This window comes from Rhododendron vialii, chromosome 5a (assembly GCF_030253575.1).
Source record: "Rhododendron vialii isolate Sample 1 chromosome 5a, ASM3025357v1".
NCBI classification, from domain to species: domain Eukaryota; kingdom Viridiplantae; phylum Streptophyta; class Magnoliopsida; order Ericales; family Ericaceae; genus Rhododendron; species Rhododendron vialii.
This window is the reverse complement of record NC_080561.1, coordinates 268,138-288,397: the sequence shown is the minus strand read 5'-3', so window position 1 is coordinate 288,397 and position 20,260 is coordinate 268,138. Positions and strand designations below refer to the sequence as shown.

The 20,260-nt window shown below is 37.4% G+C and overlaps 2 protein-coding genes across 7 annotated transcripts; one reads left to right on the top strand and one right to left on the bottom strand.

The window, feature by feature from the left end:
• Nucleotides 1-812: 812 nt before the first annotated feature.
• On the bottom strand, nucleotides 813-6,817 carry LOC131326610 (sucrose synthase). Of its 6 annotated transcripts, none has more exons than XM_058359449.1 (14): nucleotides 6,668-6,817; nucleotides 5,243-5,375; nucleotides 4,984-5,110; nucleotides 4,721-4,872; nucleotides 4,423-4,615; nucleotides 3,687-4,022; nucleotides 3,493-3,588; nucleotides 3,219-3,392; nucleotides 3,016-3,132; nucleotides 2,731-2,897; nucleotides 2,398-2,622; nucleotides 1,512-2,075; nucleotides 1,271-1,409; nucleotides 813-1,156 (listed from the first exon to the last, which is right to left on the bottom strand). In XM_058359449.1, exons 2-14 carry the CDS (start codon nucleotides 5,338-5,340, stop codon nucleotides 1,124-1,126), a joined length of 2,421 nt encoding a protein of 806 aa, XP_058215432.1. In that variant the 5' UTR covers nucleotides 5,341-5,375; nucleotides 6,668-6,817; the 3' UTR covers nucleotides 813-1,123. The 6 variants fall into 6 exon arrangements, with proteins under 6 accessions (XP_058215432.1, XP_058215434.1, XP_058215431.1 ...); XM_058359451.1 differs by lacking the exon at nucleotides 6,668-6,817 and adding an exon at nucleotides 6,476-6,592; XM_058359448.1 differs by lacking the exon at nucleotides 6,668-6,817 and adding an exon at nucleotides 6,135-6,559.
• Nucleotides 6,818-11,959: 5,142 nt separating this feature from the next.
• Nucleotides 11,960-18,717, top strand: LOC131327005 (kinesin-like protein NACK2). Its single transcript, XM_058359947.1, has 15 exons — nucleotides 11,960-12,285; nucleotides 13,025-13,277; nucleotides 13,417-13,506; nucleotides 13,586-13,686; nucleotides 13,819-13,932; nucleotides 14,025-14,106; nucleotides 14,365-14,432; nucleotides 14,944-15,003; nucleotides 15,089-15,213; nucleotides 15,511-15,709; nucleotides 16,229-16,366; nucleotides 16,588-16,656; nucleotides 16,763-17,671; nucleotides 17,942-18,246; nucleotides 18,342-18,717. The coding sequence occupies exons 2-15, from the start codon at nucleotides 13,046-13,048 to the stop codon at nucleotides 18,670-18,672; spliced, it is 2,823 nt and encodes a 940-aa protein (XP_058215930.1). The 5' UTR covers nucleotides 11,960-12,285; nucleotides 13,025-13,045; the 3' UTR covers nucleotides 18,673-18,717.
• The last annotated feature ends 1,543 nt before the right edge of the window (nucleotides 18,718-20,260 follow it).

The window sequence follows — 20,260 nt, the reverse complement described above, 5'->3', positions numbered from 1 at the left end:
GTGTGCTCGGAGTATGAAAAAAGTTATGCGGTAAACTAGAAAATTTTGCGAGCACGGTAAAATCTTCCTACCAATAGAAATTTTAGAGCATCTCCATATAGAGTGTGATTGGACATGCTCTTAAAGAATCTGGAAATTCAATCAGGATCTACAGGCACAGTAAAACTATTATTAATCATTAAGAAACTCCAATATCTTATTTTTTAAGAGAATTAAGATAACTCCAAGTGACTTGTAAAAGAAATTATTATAGTACCAAAAATGTACTCTACTCTATATCATACGACCCTTAAAAGAGTGATTTTTGTGATGTGCTGCTCCAAGAGATATTTCTAGTATGGCCAAAGAGTGATTTTTGTGATGTGCTGCTCCAAGAGATATTTCTAGTATGGCCTTTCGGCTCTACATATTTAAAAGGTGAGAGTGTTTAAAGCGTCTACAAAAATGTTTGACGTATCTCTTGAGCACCGAAAAAGAACCAAAACCTGCAAATACTATTAACATTTGACCTGTTATGCGTCCCTTGGAAATAGAAGGCAATTCATGCTATCAATGAATTTTACTAGTGTGTGTACAACAGATAAGATACTCCTATAGATTTTTCAAGAGCCTGTTGAGTGCACTGCAAAAATTCTCTTTGGAATATAAAATAAAGTAAACCAAGTTCACAAAGCCAATTGTAAAGTCTCTTCGATATCAACTTTTGGAATATTCTGCTTTCCCAAAATCAGATAAAGGAGCACCAAATATTCAACTTGATTCTGTCAATATTACCATCACAAGCACAGAGGAAATAAGAATACTATGCAAAATAGATTGGCAACTTGATCTTTATTATTACTCAACAATTTAGAATCTCAAATACCCCACCAAATCTTCATCCGAAGATAGGGCGGGGGAAAAGGAAACACAAAAGATAACCTACTTTTTACCATACTAACAGAGTCTTTTAAACCGAAATTCCACGCAATGCCCCATTATAATGGGGAAAGCAAAACAGAAATAAAAAGGAAATTCAATAAACAAAAGGAGCAGCAGAGACTCTTCTCATCACAACCTCAAATACTTGAAAACTCCCACTTGACAAAAAATGCCATTATTACTCCCAGAGCCAATCATCCATCTACTGATCAACAGCCAATGGAACTGCTTCAGCCTGATTCACAGTATCACAACAAAAAAGAGAGTTTAGATGCAGATGGTCAGCAAAACTATGTTTTGGCAAGCACCTCCTCTAGGAACACTGGCATAGGAGGGGAAATGCACTTACCAACTTGCGATATTTCAGAGCATAAAACATTTCCAGGTAGCGGCGCGTCTCACGACGATCGAGATTCGATACGTACTTCCAAAACCCATAAACCCCAGCAAGTGTCATTAGCCTCTCTGAGTAAATCTGCCATGTGTATCTACAAATATACAAGCAACCAAATAAAAAACAGGCAGTAAAATCACATTCACTCAATAAATAATCAATCAGTTGACATGAACTTTTTTTTGGTGAGCCTTACTTCTCCAGGATGCGCTGCAGCCCGCCTTTGGAAATAGCGTCCCAGTGAGAAGGATCTTGTGTGCACTTCTCATAGAAGTTGACGAGAAGTTCAGCCACCTGATCACCATGATAAGGATCAATGTGGAATCCAGATTTCCCATGAATAATAATCTCAGCCGGACCACCGTAACAAGTTGCAAATGTAGGCAAACCACAGGTCATGGCCTCCACAACAGTCAAACCAAAGGCCTCATAGAAAGCCGGTTGGACAAAAACACCCTTGGTGTCTGCGATGTATCGGTAGAGTTCACCGTTCCTCACCCTGTTCATTTGAGAAGATATCCATCTAAACTGACCTTGCAGTTTGTAGGTTTCAATGAGGTCGTACATTTTCTTCATCTCAGCTTGTTCTTCCAAATCCTTGGATTCCTTCCTACGATCACCTCCAACAACCACAAGGTTTGCCAGCTCTCTAAGCCTGGCATTCTTACCATACAACTCAACTAGACCAGTTAAATTCTTCACACGGTCCAACCTTGCCATGGAAAATATGATTGGCTTCTTCTTGTCCTTCAACACACCTCTGTTACAACACCCAATCGATGTATCAGAATTTTGTTCTATGAATATATATGACATTGAAAAATAGTAAGGTTGTGTTTGGGTTAAGAATTTGTGGAGGAACTTGCAAAGGGCAATGAAAATATAGGTTTGCCTCCACAAACTGAAGTTGAGATTTCCCCTTAACAAACCTCTCCACAAATCCTTGATCCAAATACAACCAATGGGTTTCTTTCTTTTTTTTTGATTGGCAAAATAACATTTTATTGAGGAACTTGTCAAAGGTTACAACAAGCATGGGGGAGAGGGGAGGGGAATCCAACCAAGGTTGGATTGAAACATACAAATGCTCCTTATTCTCTACTTCACTAAAGAGAAGCTCTTCAATTTCAGGGTGGAACTTAGTCAATCTCTTGTCCTTCTCTGTGTGGGGGTAGTAGATGGACATATCGGCCCCAGGTGAGACAATGTTGAATTTGGGGTCAAACACATCAATCCCATGGACAACTCTGTATAGTCCGGGCATGGTGAAGGCAGTATGACTCTCATACTGTCCTACAGTATTCTTGCTGGAGAAAGAAGCAAAAACAGCAGCATAAGCATACAGGAAAATGGATTACCAAAAAAGAGAGCTGATGAGAAAAAACATATACAGAACAAGAAACAAGAGCGATTACCTTCCAGCAATTTCCTGGAAAGTGCTGGTGATAATGAAATCGGTATGATTCATCGCAATGAGATCTGCTGTAAATTGGCTTGAAAAATGATACTTCTCCTCAAATTTTTTCCAGTAGATGTCAGAATCAGGATATTTTGTTTTCTCCAATGCATGAGCAATGGTACACTACAAAATCATCAAAGGAGAGAAATTAGTCCCGTTGGCTCGTTAAATGAAGCCAGGAAAAAAAAACAGGACAGAGATCAACTCCGCAGTGGACTGAAATTGACTAAACAGCATATACCTGTGTGACCCCTAATTTGTGAGCTAACAAAGAGGCAACAAGGTTACCCTCGCTGTAGTTTCCAATTATCAAATCTGGCTTTGTCTGCAACTCCTTGGCAATTTCATGTGCAACATCCTTTGAACAATTACCAAGGTAAAGGTCAGCAAAGGACTCGAATACGCATTCAGTAAATACAAGGGAAAGACAGAAGTTTTTTTCACCTCGGTGAAAGTCTCCATGTAAGGCCAGACTTCAAAACGTGAGATCCATTTGCGGACAACTCCCTCCTCCGTTCTAAAGGGAACTCGAAGTATATGTGAATGCTCTGCTCCGTAAACTTTCTCAAGATGTTGATTGCAAGTAGTGCCTACCGCATCTGGGAGAAGCCGAGTCACCTGTAACAGAAAATACACATTAAAAAAGAAAAACACTAAACAGTAACCAACGCTAGTAAGTTTAGAGAAATAGGCTTATGTAAACTAATGCAACACTCACAATGAGAATACGAGGAATGATATCAAGCCCTTGCTGCTTGATACGTAGAAGCATTTCCTTCTCCATTGCAGGAACTTGATCCAAAATGTATACAACCTAAGGTGGGAAATTTTAACGAAAAAAGTCAACAATTACCAAAAATCTAATGTGACGAAACTAGAATACTTGAGATCTTTATTGTCTAAGAATCACACCTGGCCACCAGTGTCAGGATAGCCCAAGACATTTTCTTGAGCGAAGTAACCATGGGGAGAAAGGATAACAACGTTGAAAACCATGGGGATTCTTCCAAGGAATTTCTCGAGAGTGCAGGGATCAGGAGCCTCAAGAAGCTCCAGTAGCATAAGGATCATTTCTAGCACTCTCTCAGCGGTGTCACCCCACCCTCTCTCCAAACCAATCTCTTGGAACTTGTGTTCAAACTTGGCATATGGGGTTTCTGACGGAAGTGTAAGCAGATATTCTTCTGCCTTCCTCAAGACAAACTGCAGAGCATTGAGGTTTTGTATTCTGTCATTGACCATCATTGTCTGCACAAAAGAATTGAATATTCTCAGCACAGTTCTTCAAATCAAACAGTCGAATGTTTAGATATCAAGATCCGTAGCATAAACGGATGGATCTATCTTCCTCTTCACTTATCGAACTTAAAAAACTGATTTTGTAGTTAGATACTCAGGTAGTATGGCAAGGAACAATCCTGAACAATGTATAACTAAAGTTACAGAAACCAAGAAGAATTTCCTCATGAGGATTATGGACTTTTTGTGATGGGATCTCAAAAATTGGCCATAAAAAATTGGCCATGATCACAAAGTAAGTCCAAGTTTAGAAATTTTATGCCATTATTGAGTTCTACCATTATCACAGTCTAATTTTAACGAAGGAAATCACCGGATCTATTGCTTGAGAGAAGAGAAATAAGGTTACCTTTCCCTTGTGGTTGTGGGCTTTGAGAAAATCAAGGAGTGGGAACATGCTTTCCTTGTCATGGAACATTTTAGCAGAGAGGTGCCTGTTGAGGAACTCAACTCCATTCCCAATTGACTTGGAAAGGGTTGGGCGCGGGACAGATGCGGTGAAGGGTTCAAAATCCAACTCGAGTACAAAGTTGCCATTTTGCCTGCATTATCAGCACAACCAACATTAGCAATTGGAGTAAAACAAGACAAGACACATGACATGGAGACTACAAATAATGCAACACTTTGAAAGAATCGAAACATACGGTCCATCGACGAGTTCTTCTTTGAACTGCAGATACTGTGGGACGCTCAACTCCTCGACAACAAGGGCATTAAGATTCACTCGGACGTACTCCCACACACCGGGCCTTAGTCGAACGGCAAAAGCAACCCATGGAGGCAAAACTATTGCTTCCTAATGAGGTAAAAAACACAGCATGATTATAGATCATAAGTGGACGTTTCGGCAGATTTAAACAGATCATTCAAGACAAAAAGTAAACAATCTCTACTTTTATTTCGTTACCTGAGTGGAATTCAGAAACTCTCCAAAAGCTCCATCATGCAGCTTCTGTTGGGCATCTTTAGAGAGTGAATCAAATTCTGCCTCGATCTGATGGGGCTTCAGAATTCCTTTTCCATGCTTTTCGATCCTACAGAACAGACAACTCTTGTGTTTAAAAGTCTGTGAAGTGATCTCATGTAATCTAACAATGGTCAAACCACATTAATCTTATATATACTACTAGCTAATGTCCTGATTAATAGGATGGGAAACATCATACTTGGAGAGAAGCAACAGAATTTCGTTGCGATGAGCGGACAGATTCTCATCAAGACGCTCCCGAAGGCTGTGAACGCGAGTCAGAACGTGTCCAGACATATCTTTGGAAGGGATTCACGGACAAAAACCAAAACCTGGGACAAAAACAAATCGTTAACTTGAAAACTGGATATAATGGTTTTATCCGAAATCAGACCCTTTCTATAAAACCAGAAGAATTGACCAGAAAGTCAAACTTCCCCACCTAATCTAGAGATAATCTAGAATATGCCATTGGGTCCATTAAATTTTCAATACCTAACCCCGCACGGAAACACAAACCATTGAAATTTTTACTAGTTGTTACTAGTACTACTGTACAATTGCAAGACTACTATATAGATCGCACTGGTAGCCAAAGACGATTATTGCGTAACGACCAAGGCGGCTCCAATGGGCCCTCCCTCTTCATTCACCGTCCAACCTAACTTTCTGGTGTACATTTCTAGTCTCTGTTTTCGTAAAGTGTAGTTTATTCTTCTCTTTTTTTCTTTTTTTTTTGCAACACCCCAAGAAATTTGTTTACCCAGAAAAAGATTTGCACCCAATTTCTTTCTTTCTTAAAAAACTACTCCATTAGAAAAAAGACACAGAATCTGACTATGGTGTGTCGTGCGAGATTTGTGAAACCCAACCGTGTAGAAAAGAAAACAGAGCATTTTCAAAAGGAACACTTTTTTTTTCTATTTGGATGATGAGGATGAACAACAAACTTCTTTTCTTCAAGATAAAAAGAACTACTCACTTTCAACACACAATCGAATGTGTTCATACAAAAACAAAAAACAAATCGAATGTGTTCATACAAAAACAAAAAACAAAAGGAGTGAGAAGAAGAAGCAGAGACTACTCACGCTAGAGAGATTAACAAAGAAGAGAAGAAGGACAAGTCTGTACGTTTGAAGGGGGTTGTCAGGGAATTTATAGCGAAAAATCCCAAAAAAAAATTCGCTCAAAAATGGAATGTTTGGGTGAGAAGATTCTAGATTTAAAGCACAGTCCTTTTTCGAGTCGTGGGATAAAGAGATTATCTATTTATCCATGAATATTGCGTGTAGAATCAGAGAAAAACTTTCTATAGCCGGAGTGGAGACTCTTTTGAACAAAGCAACTTTTTGATCAAGAAAACCTCCGATTCCTTTATATTTACTTGCCATAAAGAAAAAAGGAAAATGAAAAGGAAGAAAAAGGAAACCATCGGCGGAGATATCGGGAAACCGACAACTCATTCAAGTGTAAGAAAGCTACTGAAGATGAATTTCTACCCACGAAAGCTACTGAAATAAACAAAATCTTGAAATCTAGGACCTTTGGTAGAAATCTTGAGCCACCGACATAGATAATGATTTTACGGATTAGATCTAAAATTACAGCAGAGAGAAATTACCTTTTGCTCAAAAAAAAAAAACAGACGAACAAAAATAACAGAGTACGGAAAGAACAGAGAGAAAGCAATGAATGAGTTTGTTTTGCTTTGTGAAGGTGGAGAGAAGGGGGTAGGCCTTGGATTCCTTTTTATATCCACAATTTAGGCCAATTGGTGATTATATGATAGTGGAGTAATGCATTAAATACAACAATACCATCTACTGTTTAATGGTCTTTCTGGTACGGTACTTTGGTTTTGGAGAAGGAGCAAGCAATTCTGCTTTATTAAACCCACACCTTGTTTTCCAAAACCGCTTGTCTTTAATCACCCGTTTTCGCTTTTCACCCACTATTATAAGCCCATTTGGACCAACCAAATCTTCCCACTGAACATCTTTAACCATGTACGTACACCTGTGTATTGAGGATTGGTTCCTTCTTGTAGTTATGTTTTAAAAAAGCAACTTCTGTAGGAGTAGTATACTGAAGGTGTGTCCTTTTGGTTGACTCTTAAAAAGCAACTTCAGTGGTTCATGTTTTCTTTAACTCTTAAATTGCTTCGGTTTTTTTTTTTTTTTTGGAATTTTTTTAGAGTTTTAGGTTCTCTCTTGTAACTTCCTCTTGGTGGGCAAAGTTGTTGCAATATCAATCTACAAGTTGGAGAGTCGCGCTCCAATATTTATCAATGCCGGGCACGTGTTTAATATCAACCATCATATGTCATTAATACTGATAATCAATAAAGTTATATTAACATAAATTATTCATACAATCATGTTTGTAACACATGAAGTCGTGATGTCGTCATCAACTACTAAACCACGGCGATATTCTCCATCATTTTCGTAATCACCAATGTTATTGGGAATTAGGAGAAAAAGAGATAAAAGACAAATATCTTATAACTACATCTAAATATCAGTTTTCTCTATCATCATCACTAGCTAGTTCCATCATATTGTTTTGTTTTTTATTTGTCTACCGACCCATTAAATAAATTAGTTACTCCAATATACGAATTGATAGGCACCTCCATCATCGCGTATCGGAATTTATCAACGGTGAGTTTCCATAAGTTGCTTCATTATTTTACCCAAATTTTCATGGATCTCATAGAAAAATAAACAAGGTCATACAGTTCTATAAGGGTCCGTTTGATTAGAAAGAAATTTGTGTTAGAAAGTGAAAATGAGAGAAAATAAAGTAAAAGAAAAAAGTGAAAAAATATTATTTTCTTACATATGTTTGGTTAAAATGAATTTTTTTGTAAGAATTTTGCGAGGAAAAAATATTTTTACTAGTTTACCCTTTTATATATATTATGGATCATGATAGAAAATGAAAACTAACTATGAACATAATAGAAAGTGTCATAAAAGCTGACAACTTTCACAAGAAATTTTATTTCCTTGCGTTTTTAGTAAGAAAGTGGAAGCTATGTACTCATGTTTTAATGATGAGTTGTATAAGAAAATCCACTTTCTTGTATTTTCATGCTAATCAAACAATAGAAAAGTGCCATTATTTTTATCTTTCTTGCATTTTCTATCACTTTCACACTAATCAAATGGGCAATTAATACAATAATATATTTCCTTTTACGTTTGAATAGAGTAAAAGTGATAGAAAATGCAAGAAATATAAAATAATGACATTTCTTTGGTGTTTGATTAGCATGAAAATATAAGAAAGTGTAAGAAAGTAGATTTTTCTATACAACTCATTAAAGTATGAGTATATTGCTTCCACTTTTTTGCCAAAAATACAAGATTTTCTTGATAAAGTTGCCACATTCTTTGACATTTTTCATTATGCTAATAACTTTTCCTTTTCTTTTCTTTTACTTTACTTTCTTTTATTTACACTTTTCAGTATAAATTTTTTTCTAATCAAACGGAATGTGAACCATATGAAATCACGTTTTGTTCATCTATCTTTCTGAAAACCTTTAAAAAAAGAGGTTGGCTTTTCCTGTGCACCACCCGTCATGATTCGTATGAGTGATTTATGTCGGAGACCAACCAAAGAAGATTTTCGTACCTCCCACATTACACTGGATGATGAGTTTTTTGTTCACCAATGAGTGTTAGGGGTTTGCTCCCATTTTGAAAGTGTGAATTTGATTCTCAGGAATAGGTTAACCGGTGAAGTAAAAATTAACGTGAGTAACCTCATGGGTTAGTCTAGTGATTCTTCTTCTGCTTTTTGTGGGTGTTGGTTATGTACGATTGACCATATATGAATTTGCCTCACCCCGAATTCGGGGACAACAGCGCGCTCCCCCAGCGTCCTCCCGTTTGGACGTGGAATCCTTTCTAATTATTCTTATGTGTCCAAACCCAAAAAAATAATTAAAAAAAAAGGTTTGTGCGCTGTGACACAGGCAAGAAAGCTAGGGTCCCATGCAACCGGGCCAGCAATACCATCATGAATATATTGATTTATTTAGCAGTACGTCCTCGTCTCGTCCAGTAATATTGCAGCACCGATACAAAAAGTGAGAAGAAAACGAGCATAGTGATGGGACAGGCTCAATTTATGGGGGTGGGGTTGGTCTCTCTCTGAGATCCAATTACAATTGCTCTCTCTCTCTCTCTCTCTCTCTCTCTCGTGATTTTGAGCAATAATCGAATGTTAGGGTTAATACTATAATATACACCCTTTTATTACACCGCCAGCTTAAGCGTCAATATAGCAAGTCTCTGTCCTTTTCTTTTCTTTCGTTCACAAAACGTCATTTTCCTTTCACACAAAAGAACAACTTAAGTCATAAGAACAACATCATACACTAATGCATCTTTTTTCTTTTTATGTTTTCGAGGAGAACATGATGCGCTACATCACACAACACGCATGGTAGAACCAATGGCATAGATAGGAAAATATTTTTCAATGCTCTTGTGGTATTACTATATGCAAGTTAAAGAGAGATATAGAATTGTGTAATCTCTCGGGATAAGAGTAGGTGACACGCGCTTTCCAAGTTCACTCTTCATAAAACAAACTTGAGTACTTAAGTAGTAATATCTAGTCTCACCTCGATAATTTTCATGGGTAACTATCGAAAATATAATCAGTCATGTAAGCAATTGCTAATAATTTGATCTTGTTACTCTGTAACTTGCCTAGCTAATTAAAGTGATATTATGAATTTTTAAAGGTTTTGTTTAGTGAAAATGACAGGTTTATGTGTTCTACCTTAGAGAAAAATGACAAATCATGTATTGAAAAATAATATGGGCAAATGACAAAAAAAATATTGTAATGAAGGGTATCTCGAGTCAACTTGCGCACACCTCAAACTAACCCCTATAACTCCTTCCACTGTCTTTTTTGGGATAAGGTGGCTCCAAGAGTTACTGACAAATAGAATCAACCTTGAGACCTTAGAAATAACTACTAAGGATTGAATGACCACCAAACTAACCCAATAGGGTACCAGAACTTGTGTTCATACTGTGAATCTGGATCATTCATTTTTTTTTATGGATATTTTCATGAACCGGGTTTCATGTATCGTATTTTTTTTGAATTTAAAATACTGATTTTGGAGGAGTTAACCAGGTACAAGTGCCTTCAAATAGTAGTAGTAATATTTAATAAACGTACGTAACAAGGAGTGATTAGAGGAAAAGAGTGGATTGGTGGTTTGTGGGGGCATGCAGTTGTTTGGAAATGATGGCTCACCCTATCGTACTACTCATTTTAAAATAGCACTACCCTTTTATCGATCCATGTTTGGTTTGGTCAAGGGGTTTGTTGTTGAGCACAGAGCACTTTTCTTTTCCTTCAAGTCTGTCCAACCACCTCCTCCTCCATCCAGTTCAATCATGTTTGCTTCTGGGTAGGATAATACATTGGCTTATACTAGTAGTTAGTAGTTGGTTTATACTCCTTCCTACTAGTTAATTATAGACCTCACTGCATGCAGCTGGGCAGGTTGTAATGGAGTACTTTACTTGTTTTGGAATACGTTGTTCTACTGATCTATCAGTTGGCTAAGGATATACATGCATGTACTACTCCAGTATATAGTGTAGTGTAATTTGGACACTACATGTATGTGCAGTACTTGAACAAAACTATACTACTCCTACTATATATGTTAATTAAATGCAGCAGCTGCCAGCAGCATGCCATTTTGTGAAGCCCCCATCTATTAACTACTGTATATAGTAGTAAATGTGAAAATACAAGCAGTGGCCCAAAATGAGGCGTAGGGCCTTGTGTCCGATCAAGATGGGCTGTTAATTCGATCGTACCGCTTCTTTTGTTTCCCCACCCCCCCATCCTCCCTGATTTGCACCATGTGATGTGGGTGGGTTTAAAAATCTTAGCTGGCATGACCAATCAATCACCTGCATTTCGTCCCCTCTAACATGCAAGTGGGTGTCTCTGCTTTTAAATAGAGAGAATGCTACCCCTCAACCAACCTATCTAATATAATCACCAATATCTATCTCGATCTATCATGTCATGTTAATTTCACCAAATTTTGACATCTCAAGTCAAGTGTACTCCATTATTTTTGGGAGGAGCTACCGAGCTTTATCTCCACCTAATCTCACCTATATATGCGTTTTGGGACTGTACGTTGAAATTGGATCGACTTGCGAATTCCTTGTTAAATTCATCCAATATTGTTATGCATTCTGCATGTTAATTAAGTTCCGGACTTATACGATACCCATCTTGTGGGGTATAGAGAAGAAGAAAATATCATCCTTCAAATCCATTGCTTAATTTTGGTCTTAAATGCTTACCATCGAGATTTTAAAGCTTAATTAGGAAAATCAAGGGAGAGAAGCAAATAAGTGTTTGTCCTCCATTAGGACGTCGCATGTTCGAATTTCATAGAGCCCAAATACATCAAACCTTGGGAGCCATTGGTGGGTTTGCTCGATTGTTAACTTCAGAGCCCGAAGTGTGCGCACCCAAACTGGCCCGAACTCCCGTTTATAAAATTATAAAAAAAAAATTGGAGACAAGGAATATTGATATGAACCATAAATTGCGACACACTATTTGGATCTTTAAATATCTCTCTTCATTTTTCATAGCCTAGTAAAATTATTTGCGAAATCTGTTCATGGATAATTGGGCTGCTTTTTGGTCTGGTAATATAGGCCCGCCTCTTCGTAAAGGGTTTGAGCCCGTGTTTGTTGCATATCCACCTTGCCCGGCCCATCAACTATATATTTGCGGCCCACGCCAGGTGGCGATCCATGGTTAGGAGTATTTATTTATCCAGCCGAATCAAATTCAAAAAACCATTTTCAGGTGCGGCGACCCAGATTAAATTGGAAGCATACTAGCCGTTACCATTAAACTGAAAATCGACATCATCTCTCAAGTTTCAGGAGACTTCTCTCTCTCTCTCTCTCTCTCTCTCTCTCTCTCTCTCTCTCTCTCTGCAGATTCTTCCTGTAACCCTAACAAAGACAGAGTCCTTTATGGTCGACCAATTTGTGTCCTTTAAGGGGCTTCATCTCTTCTTCGATATTCTGTAGTAAGAGTACTAGACCTTAGGGTTTGGAGCCTCATCCCAGAAGCAAATCTTGATTTTCCGGCCTTCTTCACAAATACATCGCCTCTTCTTTGTTACTCTTCTATTCGAACTATCCGAATTGAGACAATGTAAGTAATTTTGTCCCTTCTAGTTTCTTTAGTGTTCAATTTTCGTATCTCAGGTGATTTTTGTTGTTTTTTGGGGTAACAAATCTAGGTATCAAGATTTGTTCATATGTATGTTTCAAGAACAACATTCGGGATGCTATTTAACCACTTACGCTTAGAATCTGTTCATCGATACACACCAATTTCTCCTGTTGTTTCTAGTTCATTATCTTCAAAGGATGATATGAATATATACTGAAGGGTTAAGGCAGTTAGAAATTCTTGATTTTACTTTCTTTTCTTTTTTTCTTTCTTTTTTTTTTAAATCACTTTTTCCAAACAGCTGAAGGGTTAAGGCGGTTAGAAATTCTTGATTTTACTTTCTTTTCTTTCTTTCTTTTTCTTTTTTTTATCACTTTTCCCAAACTGTCAATTGAATTCTATCCAACCCTAAAGATATGGTAGGATGATGTAACGTAGATACTTAGTTAACTCATGTACAGGTCTTAGATCGACCAAAGTTCTTACACTGACTCCCCCCAAGACTGTCCACCAGGACCCGTGAGACCACCACTTAATTCTTTGTAAAAGACAGAACAAAAGTAAAGCCTTTTTAATATGGCAACACTAGGATCCAGCTACTGATATTGAATTTTCCCTATTTATTTATGGGCTATTTTGTCTCGGCTCTTGCCATGGTTCAGCCCATAATGTGCTCCTAACGAGGTTTGATGCTGTAAGAATGTTTTTCTTTGCGCAGTAAGACTGAGAAAAGTAAAAGATGGTTGCGTCAACACCAGCCACACCAGCATCGAAAATCAGGAGAATCGCTTCATGTACACCCAGGGGTCCAAAGGCTCGGGAGGAAAATATACTTGTTACTGTTCGAGTCAGGCCTCTGAGCTCAAGAGAACAGACGGCATATGACCTTATAGCTTGGGACGTCGCAGATGAACATACAGTTGTATCTAGGAATTTAAATCATGAACGGCATTCGGGACCATACACGTTTGGTACGTGTTCAACTGTTAGTGTTCAGCTCCATTGACTCTTAAGTTGGCTAGACTTTAACGATTGGTTCTAACACTAGTCTAAGAAATCACTTACTGTTTTGTATTTGTGTATCCGAACTTACATGTGAGTGTATACCAGATAGAGTTTTTGACCCAACGTGCTCAACTCATAAGGTTTACACAGAAGGTGCCAGGGATGTTGCTCTCTCTGCTCTAAATGGCATTAATGGTAAATACCAACTTAACTAGAATTAAGGGTTCATCCTGCATTGATATACGGTGAGAGTGATCTGATTTTTGTCTTGTAGCAACAATTTTTGCATATGGGCAGACTAGCAGTGGTAAGACATTTACCATGAGAGGAATAACTGAAAATGCTGTCAAAGACATCTATGATCACATCAGGAATGTAAGTTTTCTTGCTGTTTGCTAATTTGGGATCAGCCATATAGTTTAACTAGATGTTGTGCACGAGTTTTGATGTTGACAAGGTTAACTTTGATACTTATTTATTATGGTTTTTATCTGGCACACCCCACAGAATCCTGAGAGGGACTTCATTCTAAAACTTTCTGCTCTGGAAATCTATAACGAAACTGTAGTTGACCTCTTAAATCGCGAATCTGGCCCTCTTCGGCTTCTGGATGATCCTGAGGTAAATGCAGTAGACGTTTTATGACTTATGAGAATGAGAGTCTAGAGGTTGCTGTTGATGTCATTATATTATACTGTTTTTTCTAACTGCAGAAAGGGACGATTGTGGAGAAGCTAATGGAAGAGGTTGTTAATGATGGCCAACATTTAAATCAGTTAATTGGTATTTGTGAAGGTAATGACACCTTCTGGTTATTGTCAAATGGTTTAGAGTACTACTTTCTGCTTTTACTTGGTATTGCCATCATAGCTGCATAAATCTGAAAATTTTGGGGGGGAAAAAAATACAAGCTGATACTCTAATTTTCTGATTATTGAATCTTTTCTACAAATTGATCACGCCTTTATGAATATGGATTGTTTGCTGCAAAAGGCAGAAATATTCCCCAATGTTGGTAGTTTTGCATCTTATGATCTTGTTATTCTTCTGCAGCTCAAAGACAAGTTGGAGAAACTGCTCTAAATGATAAAAGCTCAAGATCACATCAGATAATTAGACTGGTAAACTTAATCAGCTGTGTTTGCTCATGACCTTTTTCAATGGTGTAGTGCAAGTGTGTCTAGGATTTCGGTTTATCAGTGATCATAGTTCTTGTAATATAAGTACATATTTGTCACGTTTTGATCTCTTTCACTTAGTTACATACTTCACAGTTGGCACTATGAAGCCTTTGGCTATCCTGTAACTTGTGGGTGTTTCCATCTCTCTAATTACTTAAGCTTTTGGAAGAGTTTGTGAACAATTATGCAATATGGTAATACATGTCGTCTACTGTCCTCTCGGTCTTCAATCAGCGTCTGCATGATTCGCCTACCTATGGAGGAGATTTGGGCCACACATGAATGGGCATGAGGATATAAGAAATGAAGCTACCTCTATCTCTAAGAACTTAAGATTTTAGATGAGCTGGAATATTACAACTTGGTGAAATATATAACCATTTGATAGAAAGTTTTGATTCAGTATGTGACTCTTTGTTTTCTTTTTCTTTTTTGTTTCTGTTTTTTGTAGACTATAGAGAGTAGCCTGCGAGAAAACTTGGGCTGCGTACAATCTTTTTTAGCAAGTCTGGTATGTTGATCTTCTTTCACCTTCCTCTGATTAATTTTCATAAGTGATAGTTTAGTCATGTTAGAAGAATTTCGGGATTTTGCAGAATCTTGTGGACCTAGCAGGGAGTGAACGTGCCTCTCAAACAAATGCAGATGGAACTAGGTTGAAGGAAGGGAGCCATATTAACCGCAGCTTATTGACCTTGACAACCGTGATTAGAAAGTTAAGGTTAGAATTTGCAGAGTCAGAAAAACTAATGCACATGTTTGCAGTCATACAAATGATCTGAGGTTTTGGTAAACTTACCTTTTTAAGGCGTCATTCCCAATGATTTCTCAAGACAGTATCTAGTACTATGTGGTAATTGAAGTGCAAATGATTTTTACTTTTCTAATTGGTTTTTCTGCTGCCAGTGGTGGAAAGAGGAACAATCACATACCTGATTTCTCAAGACAGTATCTAGTACTATGTGGTAATTGAAGTGCAAATGATTTTTACTTTTCTTATTGGTTTTTCTGCTGCCAGTGGTGGAAAGAGGAACAATCACATACCTTACAGAGACTCGAAACTCACGAGAATATTGCAGACTTCACTTGGAGGAAATGCTCGAACAGCAATTATATGTACTATGAGTCCTGCCTTAAGCCATGTGGAACAATCACGGAATACTCTCTCATTTGCTACTAGTGCAAAAGAAGTAACAAACAATGCCCAAGTAAACATGGTACGTATCATGCATAATCTAATAACCAGAAGACATTTAGGACATATGCAATCATTTTTACTACTCTTATTCGGATTATTCGATAACTGTCTGTTATGTCCATCATTCTTCCAAACTAAAAAGAAAAACTAATCTTTGACTACATAATCCAGATGGTTGTTGTCGTCAACAGCTCACAAATGTAGCTATTAAGTAGCAGAATGGACAACCAATATTGTTTTGAAACCATTTCATTGCACAGCGGTCTTTTCATCACGTAACACATCGTACATAGAAGTTGGGCATAATTCATTTTTCCTTGAATTGACCCAACTAGAAAACGTGTAACGTATGGACATACATACATGAGTAGTTGTCTTGGTACATACCGCATTGGATGTGTAGTTGTAGATCATACTTTGTGGCAAAAGTTAATATGTCAATGTGCTGCTATCCAGAGTTTCACATTTCATAATCTCGGGTTCCTCAAGTTTATAATGCTGGAATGCTTCTAAGATATGATGCAATCCATATTTTCAGGTTGTTGCAGACAAGAAATTGGTGAAGCATTTGCAAAAGGAAGTTGCCAGACTTGAAGCAGAGCTCCGGAGTCCAGAGCCTTCTTCCTCTTCATGTGTGGAGACATTGCTGATGGAAAAGGACTTGAAAATCCAGCAGGTATGCATTTTGTGAAACGACCAATACCAGTGTACAGGGCTGACGTGTAGAGTTCGAATTTGCATGTGTGTGGGTTGATCGTTTTAGCTGCAGGATTGCTTACTGGCTTCTTGAAAATGCTTGTCTTGTTCATCTGCTTTTCAAGAAAAAATATATATAGGAGCTTGCATATGTTAATGATAAATTTTGTTGAATATGTGTGAAAATTTTCTTACATGCAGATGGAGAGGGAGGTGAAAGAGCTGAAGCACCAACTTGAACTTGAAAGAAGTGCAAACAATAATCCAAAGGTACGTTAGATAGTTCCATTGTTTGTATTCTTCAACTCTATGTTTTTCTTTTATTAATCGATTTGAGAGAAGCAGCCGTTGGATTTAATGTTTTCACCATTATCAGGGGTTAAACCTAGATAGCCAGTCTCGTAAAGTATCAAAGTGTCTTTTTTCTTCTGTTGAGAATGAGAGTACATCTCTAGTCCAATCTCGCAAAAGAAAGGCACTTGGAAGGAAGACGGCAGTGAGGCAGTCTGCTACTTCTGCGGATCCATCAATGCTTGTCCATGAAATCCGAAAGCTTGAGATGCTGCAGAAGCAGCTAGGTGAAGAAGCTAATCGAGCACTTGAAGTTCTTCAAAAGGAGTTTTCATCAAATAAGCTGGGTAGTCAAGATGCATCTGAAACGATAGAAAAGCTTCTGTCAGAGATAAAGGATATGCGAGCAGTTGCTTCTCTTCCGGAACAGTTTGATTTTAGAGATAAAGCCAGTTTGAAGGAAGAGATAAACCGGTTGAATACTCAAGGAAGCAGTATTGCTTCTTTAGAGGAGAAGCTTGAGAACGTCCAGCAGTCAATAGACAAGCTGGTCATGTATTTGCCAAGTAGTGAGGATAGTTCAGACTCCAAGAACCAATTGAAGAAGAAAAAAATTCTCCCTTTCACCTTAAGCAATTCCGCCAACATGCCGAATCTCATACGGTCTCCATGCACTCCTTTATCCTCCTCTCGCAAATTAATGGAACATGATAGCGAGAACAGGGCCCCAGAAAATAGTTATGGTGCCTCTGGAGGGGATACATTGCGGGGGAATAAACTGACTCCAACAAAGAAAGATGTGAATAATAACCATGTATCCTCGAAGGATGGTACTCCTGCACCACGGCAATCCAACACAGTCAATGTGAAGAAAATGCAAAAGATGTTTAAGACAGCTGCCGAGGAGAACATTCGAAACATCAAAGCTTATGTCACTGAGCTGAAAGAACGGGTGGCAAAGCTACAATACCAGAAACAGCTTCTGGTTTGTCAGGTGAAAACTACTAGTTATTAATCTTTCTTATTTTTAAAATGGTGCATGAATTACTGAATTGGTGGCATTTCCATATTTTAGCATAGCAAGCTTGATTGTCACATAGTAGTAGAACCATCTGCATTTTCCAAAGCCATGAAATCCATCAGTTTTTTTGTGTATTTGTTAGAGCCGCAAGATGGATTTTAAATTTTAACTTTATTACTTCATCGCTTATACTATATTGCTTGGTCTTAAGGTGTCATACTTTAATTCAACATATGGTATCAGGTGTTGGAGCTGGAGGCAAATGATGTTATGAATGAGGAGACAGATTCAGTTGATCAATCTCCCATGTCATGGCCTTTGATGTTTGAGGATCAAAGACAGCAAATCATTATGCTGTGGCATTTGTGTCATGTTTCGATAGTACATCGCACACAGTTTTACTTGTTATTCCGAGGAGACCCTGCTGATCAGATATACATGGAAGTTGAGCTTAGAAGGTTGACATGGTTGGAACAGCAATTGGCAGAAGTTGGCAATGCAAGCCCCGCCCTCTTAGGTGATGAACCTGCGGGCTCTGTTGCATCAAGGTATTTTGTGTTTCTTTTAGCGTTTATTTCACTCTGATTGTGTTTCTTGAGTGTTTGCAAATCTAAACTTAAATGCATGAATCTTTTTCGAACAGTGTCAGGGCTTTGAAGCAGGAAAGAGAATATCTAGCGAAGAGGGTAAGTTCAAAATTAACACCGGAAGAAAGAGAGATGCTGTACATGAAATGGGATATTCCACCGGAAGGAAAACAAAGGAGGAGGCTGCAACTGGTGAACAAATTGTGGACAGATCCTCTTAACATGCAACATGTACGAGAGAGTGCTGAAATTGTTGCAAAGCTTGTTGGATTTTGCGAATCTGGTGAACACGTTTCCAAGGAGATGTTTCAACTTAATTTTGTATCTCCTTCTGACAAAAGGCCATGGATGGGCTGGAATTTGATATCAAATCTCTTGCATTTGTAAGAAACACATGTAGTTGTTATTCATTCTAGTTACTGACCTTTTCAAGATCCCGTGCCACAGCAAATGATGTTTACGAATGCCATTCTATTTAACCGTTTACACGAAACGTGATTTTGAAGATAAAATTGCTGTTTGAACTTTGACAGCCATTGTTTGACAGAAAACACTACTATACATACCCTTTATTTGAGTGTGTATCATATGCACCGCCAAAATGTTATGAATTATAAAGAAAATATTACGAATCGTATTGCTAAAAAGTTACGAATCATATAAAGAGTACGAGATACACCAAAATGTTATAAATTATAATGTAAATGTTACGAATCGTACTGCTGAAAAGTTATGAATTTTAGAACAAAAGTTACGAAACACGCTATGTTATGAATGAACTATAAAATAAGTGCATATGGTACATCTTTTTAAGGGGTATGTATTGTAGACTTTCCCTTGTTTGACCAGTGAATCTTCACATTACATTTGTCCAATGTGTAAACAACTTTCATCCATATTTTCATTTTGGGATTTTTCTGGCCTATACACGTAAAGGCCGAAGCAACTTGACTAGCTTAGTTTGGGAATTTTTGTGCGGAACTAACGGCATGGTAAATGGTGGATCTGTAGCTTATGGGGGCACACATTCACTGCAAGTTGACCCATTTGGGAACCAAGCAATTGATAAATAAATAAATAAATAAGAAGGGAAATCAAGGAAGAGGAGAAACCAAAGAAACAAAGACCACGAACCCACAACATGTCGGCGGAGGCTACAAGGTAATGCTACACTTGATGGGATTTTGATTGATTCTATTCATGTGGCCGGAAGTTGTTGATTGTGATGAACCAGCGTATTGATTCCTGGTTCAACCAAACACACAATTAGCATTCATAGTAGAATTAGATAATTATTTGTTGCTACTTTATCTTTTGGTTATTCATTTAAGCGGTTGCTAAGTTTAGCAATGTATAGGTTTAATGGTATAATCAAAATTGAATAACCAAAACTTGCCACGTCACTTTTACAACTTATAAAAATTTAGAAATTGTTTCATAGAAAATATTTTTTTTAAATAGTTTTCAAACTAATAAAAACAGGTTATTAGAAAAAGAAAATTAGTTTTTTGAAACTTTGATTTAAAAAAAAAACAGTTTTCGGGAAAAAGTTAAAAAAAACAGTTTTTGCAAAAAAAAAAAAACAGTTTTTAAAAGTATATTTCTAAGAAACATGTTGGAAATGGATGAGAGAGAATGTTTTGTGTAATAATGGTGTACTTGATTGAGAAAATGTTGAGACAGCTAAATTTGATTATTGGCAAAAGATTGTTAGTTTTAATTATTCAAGGGCTAAAATTTGATGAGTTGCTAAGGGGTTGTTAAGTTTTGTTATTTCAATGTGAACTCTTTTTTGAGCAAATGTTACTAACTTTAGCAACTTTTTAATTTTAATTTTGATTTTGATTTTGATTATACCAATGTGAATTGGGTTGGCAGGAAAAAAAAGAAAGAATATAATTGGGTGGAGCGGAAAAAAAAATAAAAAATTAATTGGGTGGAGGGAAAATAAAATAAAAATGAGGAAAAGGGCACA